Genomic DNA, 11831 nt, shown 5'->3' with positions numbered 1-11831 from the left:
GTGGACAATATGAACCTGAGCTAAGGAAGCCTGGAGAGGCAACATTTGACTGATGATCTCGGGGTTGCCGGGCTTCCCTGGTGCCCAGTGAGTGAGTGAGTGTTAATCGCTCAGTCATGTCTGACCCTTTGCAACCCCATGGACTGTAGCCCAACAGGATTCTCTGTCCATAGACTTCTCCAGGCAATAATACTGGAGTGGGATGTGATTCCCTTCTTCAGGGGATCTTCCCAACCCAGGGATTGAACCCCTACAGGGTTTCCCAGGTGGCACTAGGGGTAAAGAATCTGCCTGTCATTGCAAAAGATCTCCTGGAGGAGGGCATAGCAACCCACTCTAGTATTCTTGCTTGGAGAATCCCATGGACAGAGGAACCTGGTGGGTTACAGTCCATAGAGTCGCACAGAGTCGTACATAACTGAAGTGACTTAGCATGCATGCACTGGGGTGCTATCGTTGCAGAGAAACACATACATGACCATGTGTGATAAAGAGGTCAGTTCTCCAAAAAGTTGTAATAATTTTAAATGTGTATGCTCCTAACAGCAGCACTTCAAAACACATGAAGCAAAGATAGAATAGAAAGGAGACATAGACAATTATAGTTGGAGAATTCAACATTCCTCTCTCCATAATGGACTGAACAAGTAGAATCAGTAAGGGTACAGAAGACCTGAAAAACACTATCAATAGAGCACTCCACACAACAACATCAGAATGCACTTTCTTTTTTTAGTGCACACAGAACATTCACCATGATAGGTTATATTCTGGGTTATATAACAAAACCCAGTGAATTTAAAATAAGAGAAATCACACAGTATATGTTCTCAGATGATAACAGAATTAACTAGAAATTAGCTAGAAAAGAAAATCTTTAGAAAAACTCCAAATATTTGGAAATTAAACAATATACTTCTAAGTAATTTGTGGGTCAAAGAGGAAGGCTAAGGGGAAATCTGAAAATATTTGAATTAAATAAAAGTACAATATGTATAAATTTGTTAGATGTAACTAAAGACTGCCTAGAGCGAAATTCATAGTGTTTAATACTCATAGTAGAAAAGTCAATGTGTCAAATTTAATAATCTAAGCTTCCACCTTGAGAAACTGCAAAGAATATAAATCCATATATATATATGGATTTATATATATATATATAAAGCCCATATATATATATATATATATATATATATATATATATATATATGGGCTCCCCCAGTGGCTCATCAGGTAAAGAATCTGCCTGCAATGCAGGAAACACAGGAAACATGGGTTCAACTCTTGGGTCAAGAAGATCTCCTGGAGGAGGGCATGGCAATCCACTCTAGTATTCTTGCCTGGAGAATTCCATGGACAGAGGAGCCTGGTGGGCTACAGCCCATGAGGTCCCAACGAGTTGAACATGACTGAGCAACTATAGGTTTAGTCACTAAGTCGTGTCTGACTCTTGGTGACCCCATGGACTGTAGCCTGCCAGGCTTCTCTGTTCGTGGAATTTTTCAGGCAAGAATACTGAAGTGGGCTGCCATTTCCTTCTCTAGAGGATCCTCCCCACCCAGGGATTGAACCTGGGTCTCCCGCATTACAGGTGGATTCTTTACCAACTGAGCCGCCAGGGAAGCCCTGGCAACAAAGTATATGTAAATATATGGGGGATAATTTTACCTTCTCTGTTCCGAGCATCACTAACGTGAAAAAGTGAAAGTTCGACCCAGGGATCCAACCCGGGTCTCCCGCATTGCAGGCAGACTCTACCACTCGAGCCATCAGGAGTCTTAGAGCTTCCTGGCAGGGAGACCTGATGCAGCTCGCCGTGCCCTGACTGGCTCTGCTGCAGGTGCTCACTGCTCCAAGTCCTTTGTGGATAGAAGCAAAGATCACATGGACCGGTTGGTTGCATGAATGGTTGGAAGCGATGGATCAAAGTGTGGCTGGCCTGATCCACCCTGTCTGAGAGTGCCCTCTCTGATGAGGTCATGACCATGCACACAGAGCTTAGGGCACTTGACAGGCAGGAGGTGGGGAGGACCCAGGGAGAATGGAGCCAGACCAGCCCTCTTTCTGAACGGCTGCCTTTTCCCTTCCATGTTTTTAGTTTAATTCCAATTTCACACCCAGGTCCAGAATCTGGCTCAAGGCCCAGCTGTTCTTCAAACAGAAGTCTGGTCATGGCCAAACCACACAACCCATGGGAGGGGAGTCCTTAGGCTCTGGGGGCTTCTGAGATGCAGAGGAGAGAAACCTCTGGACCTTCCTGGGAGGGTCTCATGCGCATCTCGGGTAAGGAGTTTGCCAGTGGCTCTGGCCCCGCCCTTGGTGACTCAGTCAGGAGAAACTGTTGGGTGGGTGTGACACACACAGGGCCTCACCCTGCCTCCTGAGTCACCCACACACTTCTTGATCCCTGCTTGTAGAACTGGTCCATCCCCAGTCCTCCCCCACTGGAAGATGCCACCGAACTAAGCAGAAACAAGGCATCCAGTTGCAGCCAGTGCCCAGACCTTAAACCTTCCTGTGATCTCATGGAGAGCCCAGCAGTTCTCAGATGTGCTAAGAGCCCAGTGGCACCTTCCCCTATGTCACTCCCACAGTGATCACAGGTTGTGGCTGGAGTCAAGGGAGGAGGTCCCTTTCTGCTTGGAGCTCCCTGGAGGCTGTGTGTGCATTGCCACCATCTCTCCTGTGCCAGGCAGGGTCCTTCAAGGATGTTCTAAGCCCCTAGAAGTCATCCCAGGGAGTGAGGAATCCTTTCCATCTGGATGTCCACCACTGCATTTTAAAAAATCATTTCCATAATTCAACACATTCTTTTTTAAAAAATTAATTTATTTCTGGCTGTGCTGGGTCTTTGTTGCTGCACGTGGGTCTCCTCTAGCTGTGTTGAGCAGTGCTACTCGCTAGTTGTGGTGTGCAGGCTTCTTACTGCAGTGGCTTCTCTTGTGGAGCACAAGCTCTAGGTGTATGGGCTTCAGTAATTGTGGTTCGTAGGTCCTAGAGGGTGGGGGCTTAGTTGCTCCGAGATATGTGGAATCTTCCTGGATCAGGCATGGAACTCTGTCCCCTGAATTGGCAGGCAGGATTCATATTCATTGTGCCACCAGAGAAGTCCTGTCCACCACTGTATTGTCTGTACTGGTGAAGCCTTTTGTCTCTGAACCAACTCTGGGGGTTCTCACTGTCTTTCCTGTTCTTGTGGAGGAGGAAGCCCCTGTTCTTCGGGAGGCTTGATCCTTCCTGCAAACAAAACCCTGAAAGGGAGATCAACTAGTTTCCAACTCTGCCCTCCTTTCCTCTATCACTTGAATCTGTAGAATTCCATGGTTTATTTGCTCACAATTGGAGATGGATCTTGGGAGGGGGGACAAGTTAGTATAGAATCCAACTGCCAGAGGACCAATACTGGGTTCATCTCTTACTAGTTTGTGACCTTGTGAACCAAACTCTCTAAGCCTCATTTTGTCTTATCAGTCAAATTCAAATAAGACTAGCACTTATCTCCCAGGACCCCGGGCACTATACCTGTACTGCTTTTGAGATGGTGCCGGGCACAGTAAACGAGCAGCCAATATTAGCCTTCTTGTAAGTAATGTGGAAATCCCATAGCAGTAGGAGAGAGCAGTTTAGGGTGGTGAGTGTAAGTCTTGTTGAGAAGGTGACAGTTTAGCAAAGACTTTAAAGAGTAAAAGAGTGAGCCATGCTGATGTCTTGGAGAAGAGCTTTCCATGCAGAGAGAGTGGCCAGTGTAAAGGCCCTGAGGCAGGGACATGCTTCACTTGTTCAAGAAAGAGCAAGAGGTTCATGTGCCTTGAATGTACTGCATAGAGCGGTGAAAGGATGAGGTCAAGAGTTAACGAGGGCCTGATTTTTCGGGGCTTTGAAAACATGGCCAAGTCTTTTCTTTTACTCTCAGAGACTCTGGGAGTAGATGGGCTGTGATCTGACTCAGACTATGAAAAGGTCACTCTGACTGCTGTGTTGTGTTTTGGGGTCAATAGCTTTGGATTCAGGTTTCCTGGGCTTGATTCTGACTCTAATATTAATTATAGGTCCAGTATCAGGTGACAGTTAATCTTTCTATTCTTGGTTTCCACATCCATGAATAAGACATAATAATTATGGTATTAACCACCCAGGGCAGTTCTGAGCACAAAATGAGAACATTCAGGCCAACCACTAAACACAGTTCTTGGGACCTAGTGAACATCAAATGAATATTTGCTATTTTAATTATTGTTTAATTTATCTTCCTAATAAAAATGACCATTTTGCTATAAAAAACTGTTTGTGAATGTGTGCTTACCTACTAGTACAGGTGTGTGCTCTTACACTGTTTGAATCCTCATCTCCCCATCAAGGAAAGGATCTGCACTCACCTCCAGGGCACTGCCATTCAAAGGTGGTGAGAAGTCTTCCTTGGGGGCATTACCCTTCTGCAGGTTGGGACAGACTCTGGGCACGTCCATGGTCCATAAGATGTTACAGACAGACCCAAATGAACTTTTTGGTGAACCCAATCCAGTTCACACTCAAAGGAAGGAGAATTAAGCTCCGCTTCTTAAAGGGTGGAGTATCAAAGAACCTGTGTACATATTTGAAAACCACCACACATGGTGTGTGAATCTGGGGCAAAGGAACATTGTTTTATATAATGCCAGTTTAATTTTCAAAAAATCCAAAACATGACTTTCACACAAACATACAGTGAGCATGTGTCAAAGATCTATCATTATTAATAAATGAAGGAACTGGAAGGATGATAAAGCTGACCCAAAGGGTAAGTTAAGGAACAGAAGCTTATATGATCAATCAGGAGAGAAATGGTGGAATGGATTGGCTTAAATTAAACAGAAAAAGCAAAACCCTGCTTAATGAATTGTAAAGCAATACAACTGTACCCAAATCAAAGCAATCAATCCTAAAGGAAATCATTTCTGAATATTCATTGAAAGGACTGACGCTGAAGCTGAAACTCCAATACTTTGGCCCCCTGATGCGAAGAACTAACTCATTGGAAAAGATACTGGGAAAGTTTGAAGGCAGGAGGAGAAGGGGATGACAGAGGATGAGATGGTCAGATGGCATCACCAACTCGATGGACATGAGTTTGAGCAAGCTCTGGGAGTTGGTGATGGACAGGGAAGCCTAGCATGCTGCAGTCCATGGGGTCGCAGAGTTGGACACGACTGATTAAGTGAACTGAAGTGATAACTGTTATCTTTTGGGACTACCTTTTCTATCAGGCAGAAGTGATGTGCAATTTATCAATCTTCTCTTAGTTCTCATCTAACTTCACGGAGTCTGATAATCTAACCCATGGTAGTTAATAAGTCAAACAAAGACGGACTTTCCCCAGAGAACTGTGCAGTTGTTGGTGGGACTGTTTTTTTTTTTTTTTTTTTTTTTTTTTTTAATATTATTTTATTAGTTGGAGGCCAATCACTTTACAACATTTCAGTGGGTTTTGTCATACATTGACATGAATCAGCCATATAGTTACATGTATTCCCCATCCCGATCCCCCCTCCCACCTCCCTCCCCACCCGACTCCTCAGGGTCCTCCCAGTGCACCAGGCCCGAGCACCTGACTCATGTATCCCACCTGGGCTGGTGGTCCGTTTCACCATAGATAATATACATGCTGTTCTTTCAAAACATCCCACCCTCACGTTCTCCCCCAGAGTTCAAAAGTCTGTTCTGTATTTCTGTGTCTCTTTTTCTGTTTTGCATATAGGGTTATCGCCACCATCTATCTAAATTCCGTATATATGTGTTAGTATACTGTAATGTTCTTTATCTTTCTGACTTACTTCACTCTGTATAATGGGCTCCAGTTTCATCCATCTCATTAGAACTGATTCAAATGAATTCTTTTTAACGGCTGAGTAATATTCCATGGTGTATATGTACCACAGCTTCCTTATCCATTCATCTGCTGATGGGCATCTAGGTTGCTTCCATGTCCTGGCTATTATAAACAGTGCTGCGATGAACATTGGGGTGCACGTGTCTCTTTCAGATCTGGATTCCTCAGTGTGTATGCCCAGAAGTGGTATTGCTGGGTCATATGGCAGTTCTATTTCCAGTTTTTTAAGAAATCTTGGTGGGACTGTTTGACAGTGCTCCAGTACGACACTGAGAGCACATGCCATTATCATTGTGTTTTATTTTCAAGTTTGGAGAAGTTTTCTTAGCAGGGATTTGCTTTATATTTCTTTCTTTCACTTTCTTGGTTCATCCATTCATTGCCCCATCCATTCACTCTGTATCTACCCCTTATTATGCACAACCCTCTGAATGTTCAGCAGTGTGGGGGTGAGGGGAGGGGGACCACATACTGGCTTCATTCTTTATTAGCAGAAGGAGGCGGGAGCTTGATGAAGCACCATGGCAGTGTCCTGTGGTCACACAGGTGCAATTCACTAGAGTCAGGGGATCATAGGGGGCAAACTCAGCAGTTGGCATTTTACCTTTTTAGGAGAAACAAAACCTTCTTCTCTATTACCACTTTGCAAATGAAAGCCTGTTTGGTTAAAGTCACTTTGCCTATTGGCCAACTCCTTCTGGAGTGTTTTTTTGTTTGTTTGTTTTTGTTTTGTTCTTTTTTGCAACTATTTGCACAAATAGTGTGTTTTCTATTTGGCCAATTTATGGCCAACTTAATAATTTTTACATAAGGCTCCACTTTTCTGAAAGGTGTTTATCACAGTAGCAGCATTATGAGTGATGAATCATTTTTCTATTCTTTGAACCATGTGATATTTTATTTATTTTTTAACACTTTAAGGACATTTTAGTCCATTCATCTGAAAACAATATTTTTTTTAAAAAAAAGTATGACTTAACAATAAATGGTTTTCTGTGGTGCTCAAGACATAATTAAACTTACTATGCACTGACCATTACCTTTCATATACATCCATCACAGGGAGCATATGGAAGGATTAAAACTTCATGAAATGTCATACAATCACACATTATTTTATCAGTTATGTACTGAAGAAAGATCAATAATAGATGGCCCAAGCTAGATTTTGTTTTCAAGGGAAATAATCAGACACACAAGCAAAGATGTTGATACAAAGATGTTTGTCACTACAAGATTTTTCAATAGCACATTATGACAATAACAACGGCTAACAATAATTGATTGCTGTAATTAAATGATGTTGCATAGGAATACTCTGCAGCTATTCAATGTTCTGATATCATTATACTTGATATGAAAAGAGATTCTGCTATTTTGCTTACATGACTAAAGCGAGTTGAAAATAGTGTAGGTGGCTCAAACTGTAAAGAATCCGCCTGCAATGCGGGAGACCTGGGTTCTTTCCCTGGGTTGCGCAGATCCCCTGGAGGAGGGTATGGCAACCCACTCCAGAATTCTTGCCTGGAGAATCCCCATGGACAGAGGAGCCTGGCGAGCTACAGTCCATGGGGTCGCAAAGAGAGACTAAACAGAGCACATCTGGCATACAGTATGTGTAAAGTCATGATCACAGGTATGGATGGGCAGAGGAAAAACTGTTGTTCTTGGTTTGTTGATGATACACAAGCTGGAGACGAGAATTCTTTGTTTTGTTTTTTTTTTTTTGGTCAATCTGGATTTTCAGGTTTTTCTACAATGAATATATACTCTTAACAGTACCTAAGCAGGTGAACACCACCTCCAGCATTTTCCATAGTCTTGGCAAAAGCAGACAGGAAAGAGGAAGAAGGGAAGGAAAGGAGGGAGAAAACGAAAGAGGGAGAGAAGTAAGGCGGCAGGGAGAAAGCAGGAAAGGGAGTTGTTCTAAACTCTGCTTTCCTTGAGCAGCTCACTGCATGTTGCCCTTGGGTCTGGCAGGGCCATATGTCTAGGAGCTCAGTAATCACAAAGGGCTGGAAAACCCCTGGAAGTTCTTCAGAAATGATGGAAGAAGAAGACTGTTTCCAGAAGTTTCCTTCTCTGAGCAAGATAATGAGCGGCAGGTGTTTCTGGAAGCTTAAGGTGGTATGAAATCACTCTGGCAATCCTGCTCCTCCCGAGACTGAGGCAGTTTCAGGGGCCCCTCCCTAGGGATCATTAAAAGGGCTGAGGCAACCTTGGAAGAACAGGCAGACAGCACGGGCTCCGTCAGGAGAAAGGAGTGTTCTGAGGTGTCCTCTAGGGAAATGGGCTTCGCCTCTCCTGACCCCAGACCTAGAATTCCCCTGCTCCTTGGGGGCTCTTCCCATGCCAGGGCAGAGGGTCGAGGAGGGAGGCGGGGAGGGCTCAGGGGGTCCAGGTCCCCTGCCGCTCAACCTCCATTTTCACCTAAGATTTTCTCTTATCTCAAAATAGGAGAGTCTACAAGCTGGGAAGCTCGAGATGGTCCTGAGCGGGGCGCTGTGCTTCCGGTGAGTATCTGAGCCTCTGATTGGTTCATGTCCAGTGAGAGGGGGCACGACTTCCGGGTAGACCTGTTTTCCAGTCTTTCCACTGAGGGGATGCTCGGGATTGCCTACAGTGGGGTCGTCTGGAAAGATGTGAATAGGCACCCACCTCCTTCCTTTAGACCATCTCTCCCAGCCTCTCCAGACTGGGACAGGCTTCCCTCTTGGGGGTTACCTGATGAGAAAAGATCTCTGGTCTCGTCCATCGTCCATCGTAATGAGAAAGGCAGTTAGGAGCTTGGATCCCTACTGTCACCTACCATCCCTGCCTTTCCCCGCCCCCAGCCACCGCCCCCATCGCCACCCTCCGATGAGGTGAAGTGAAGTCAATTCAGGCACTACTTCCTTACTGCCCTTTGGGACAAAACAGCTAGCAAAACTCTTCTGTCAGTCTGTCTGTCCACTGACCTGTGCTGAGTCAGGTGCTCCACTCTGGACTTGAAACAGTGAATGAGCAGAATCTTGTTCTCACTGAGCTTAGGGTCTAGTATAGCTTGCCCCCCAAGAAAAGCCAGTCTTATGAGTGGCTTTATACAGTGGTGCTCTTTGGTCAAGGAAATGTGGAACATAGGCTTTCTAGGTCCCCTTCGAAGAGGATTGTAGCACAACTCAGCGTATTAGTTACTTTGAAGTAGAGATTTCTTTGTGTTTAGCCAACATTTAGCCAATTTGTATATTGCATACTTTGTTTTTCCATATGACATCTGGAAGAACCCCCTTCAGAGTACATCTTTCACCTTACAGGATGTCAGAAAATCAACTGAGATTGTAAATGTGAATTAAATTTGAAAAGCAAAATGAAAGAATTTTAAATGTAAAGAAATTCTTCACATAGTAGGGACTATATAGCCAAGTGGAAATATTAATAAATGCACCAAGCAGAGGAAGTAAAGGTGGAAGTTGATCAAGGCACATTTTAACCTTGAAAAGGCCTGAACAGCATCTATCCTATCTTCTTAGTTTAGCAATGAGGAGACTCAGGCCCAGAGAGAGCAAACCATTTGTCTATTGTGACGATGGTGGCAGAGCCAGGGTGAGAACCCAGGACTCTGACCCACAGTTTAGTTTCCTTTCCAACATGACCCACAGTTTAGTTTCCTTTCCAACATCTGGTTAGTGTAGAAAAGATTGCAGAGGGTGAAGGAGAAAGTCCCAGACTCAGGTGGGAGGCTGTGGTGTTGTCCTGTGATAGGCATGTGTCCCCAGGGGTGGGAGAGAAGGCTGTGCCATTACTTCCAGCTCAGTGGGAAGAGAGGACGATAGTGCCTGAGATTGGTGGAGTCTCGAGAGCCCAGGTAAGCTGGAGCAACCCCTCCCCTAACTGGATGTCATCCTGTCCTGATATTTCAGAATGAAGGATGCAGCATTGAAGGTGCTTTACCTGCATGATAATCAGCTTCTAGCTGGAGGCCTACAAGCGGGGAAGGTCATTAAAGGTTGGTGGCCAAAACTGACCTTACTTCCCTAGGTCTCTATATGCTCAGAGGGAGGGGCTCTGAAGAGGGCTTAAAAACAATGGCACAAACATACAGACCTGACACAGTAGATAGGGCATCAAAAAACCAGGCTCTGAGAAAGGACAAATGAAATACCGTACTTTCCAGCATGCGCCGTGCACTGGAAACCTCTACATAGAGGTGGAATTCTTTTCCAAGATGGCTGTTTTGTCATTTCCTCAGTAGGTGAAGCTGCGTCCAACATCCCTTTTCCTGGTAGCCCTTGCTGAGGAAAGCACTAATGCAGGCTGTCTAAATCTTTACTCCCATGTGAGAGGGGGTTTCCTGCCTCTTTACTCTGGGTCCCCTTGGCTCTCTGAGGGTCCTTGGTCACTCAGAGTGGTGGGACTTAGAGGGGCAGGTGGCACCATCTGGCTTCGTGCTCATTCACTCTGCCCCACACAGCGTGACTGGGCCTGCTCACTAAGCAGTACACACCTGGAACACTCTCACCAGGTGTTAGGGCCAGGTAGAGCTCTCTGTGAGGTTGTGTGTGTGTGTGTGTGTGTGTGTGTGTGTGTGTGAGAGAGAGAGAGAGAGAGAGAGAGAGAGAGAGAGAGAGATGGAGAAATTATACAGAGAGGAATGAGACCCTTTTCTGATCTCAGGACTCTCACAGGAGGGTAGAAAGATGTCCAAATAACTCTAATTGGGAGTTTTATCAAGACGGGTTACAGAAGAGTCTGGAGGGTCAAGGGGCATTGAAAGAGGTGATCAAATTTCCCTTGGGGTTTGGAGACTTGAAGTTTTGACCCTGGGCAAGGGAGTGGATGTAGGGGTGGAAGATAATATCACCTTCAAGGTCCTATGTGTCTTGACGTTCACTGGACCACCTTAGGAGACCACCCTTCCGTACATGACAGTTGCTATGAAGCTCCCCTTCTGTCCAGCCTAGGGGGAGAGTGTCTGATTCAGCCCACAGTGGGGGAGAGACAGGAAGGGCAGTCAAGGTTCCCTCATCCCCTTCCTTCCTCTAGGTGAGGAGATCAGCGTTGTCCCCAATCGGTCTCTGGATGCCAAGCTCTCTCCGGTCATCCTGGGCGTCCAGGGTGGGAGCCAATGCCTGTCGTGTGGGACAGGGCAGGAACCAACCCTGAAACTAGAGGTGGGTCCTGTCGGGGCAGCCTCACCACGTGGCTTCATTAAGTCAAAGATGCTGCTGCTGCTGCTGCTGCTGTGGCTGGGGCACCTCTCCCTCGCAGCGTTCTGTTGATTGCGGCTCTGCCTCCTTGTGGCCTTCCGCTTGCTCCTGTCCCTCACCTGTCATGCCCTCTGCCCACAGCCAGTGAACATCATGGAGCTCTATCATAATGCTGAGAAGTCTAAGAAATTCACCTTCTACCGGCGGGACACAGGGCTCACCTCCAGCTTTGAGTCGGCTGCCTACCCAGGCTGGTTTCTTTGCACGGTGCCTGAAGCTGACCAGCCGCTGCAGATCACCCATCTCCTGAAGGACACCAGCTGGGACGAGCCCATCACCGACTTCTACTTCCAGCAATGTGACTAGGGCAATGTGTCTCCAGGGCTCCCTGGAAGGCCAGCTCTGGCAGGGGCTGGAGGCATAGGAGGACACCCATGGTGATCACTCTGCCTCTGCCCTCATGGCCCATACTTTTGAGGGCTGGGCATACTGCCACTCTTCCTGCCCTTGTTTCCCAGTTTGGGTAAATCCTTCTGAGATTTGGGGCTTTCTACAGTTTCCTCTTCTGCTGATTGGCACTACTGGTGTGAATCCTTGAAAAAGTCCCATGAAATAAACCTCTAATGAGTCAGGGTCAGGGGAGCGGTGGAAACCTTCCATGCTTTTTGATAACTTACCTGGTAGCTTTGAGCCCCACAGGGCAGCACATCTCTAGTTGAGCCTATCAGGGCCACCAGCTGGCCACACGAGGTCTCCACTGTGCAGAAGAGGGAGAGTGG

General features: G+C 46.0%; 1 protein-coding gene across 1 annotated transcript; it reads left to right on the top strand.

The window, feature by feature from the left end:
- The first annotated feature begins 8350 nt into the window (after positions 1–8350).
- IL36RN (interleukin 36 receptor antagonist) lies at positions 8351–11418 on the top strand. Its single transcript, XM_065927298.1, has 4 exons — positions 8351–8379; positions 9766–9851; positions 10889–11016; positions 11194–11418. Exons 1-4 carry the CDS (start codon positions 8351–8353, stop codon positions 11416–11418), a joined length of 468 nt encoding a protein of 155 aa, XP_065783370.1.
- Positions 11419–11831: the final 413 nt, after the last annotated feature.

Source organism: Muntiacus reevesi, chromosome 3, assembly GCF_963930625.1.
Source record: "Muntiacus reevesi chromosome 3, mMunRee1.1, whole genome shotgun sequence".
NCBI lineage: Eukaryota > Metazoa > Chordata > Mammalia > Artiodactyla > Cervidae > Muntiacus > Muntiacus reevesi.
The sequence above is the reverse complement of the archived record's forward strand: the minus strand, read 5'-3'. Positions and strand labels throughout refer to the sequence as shown.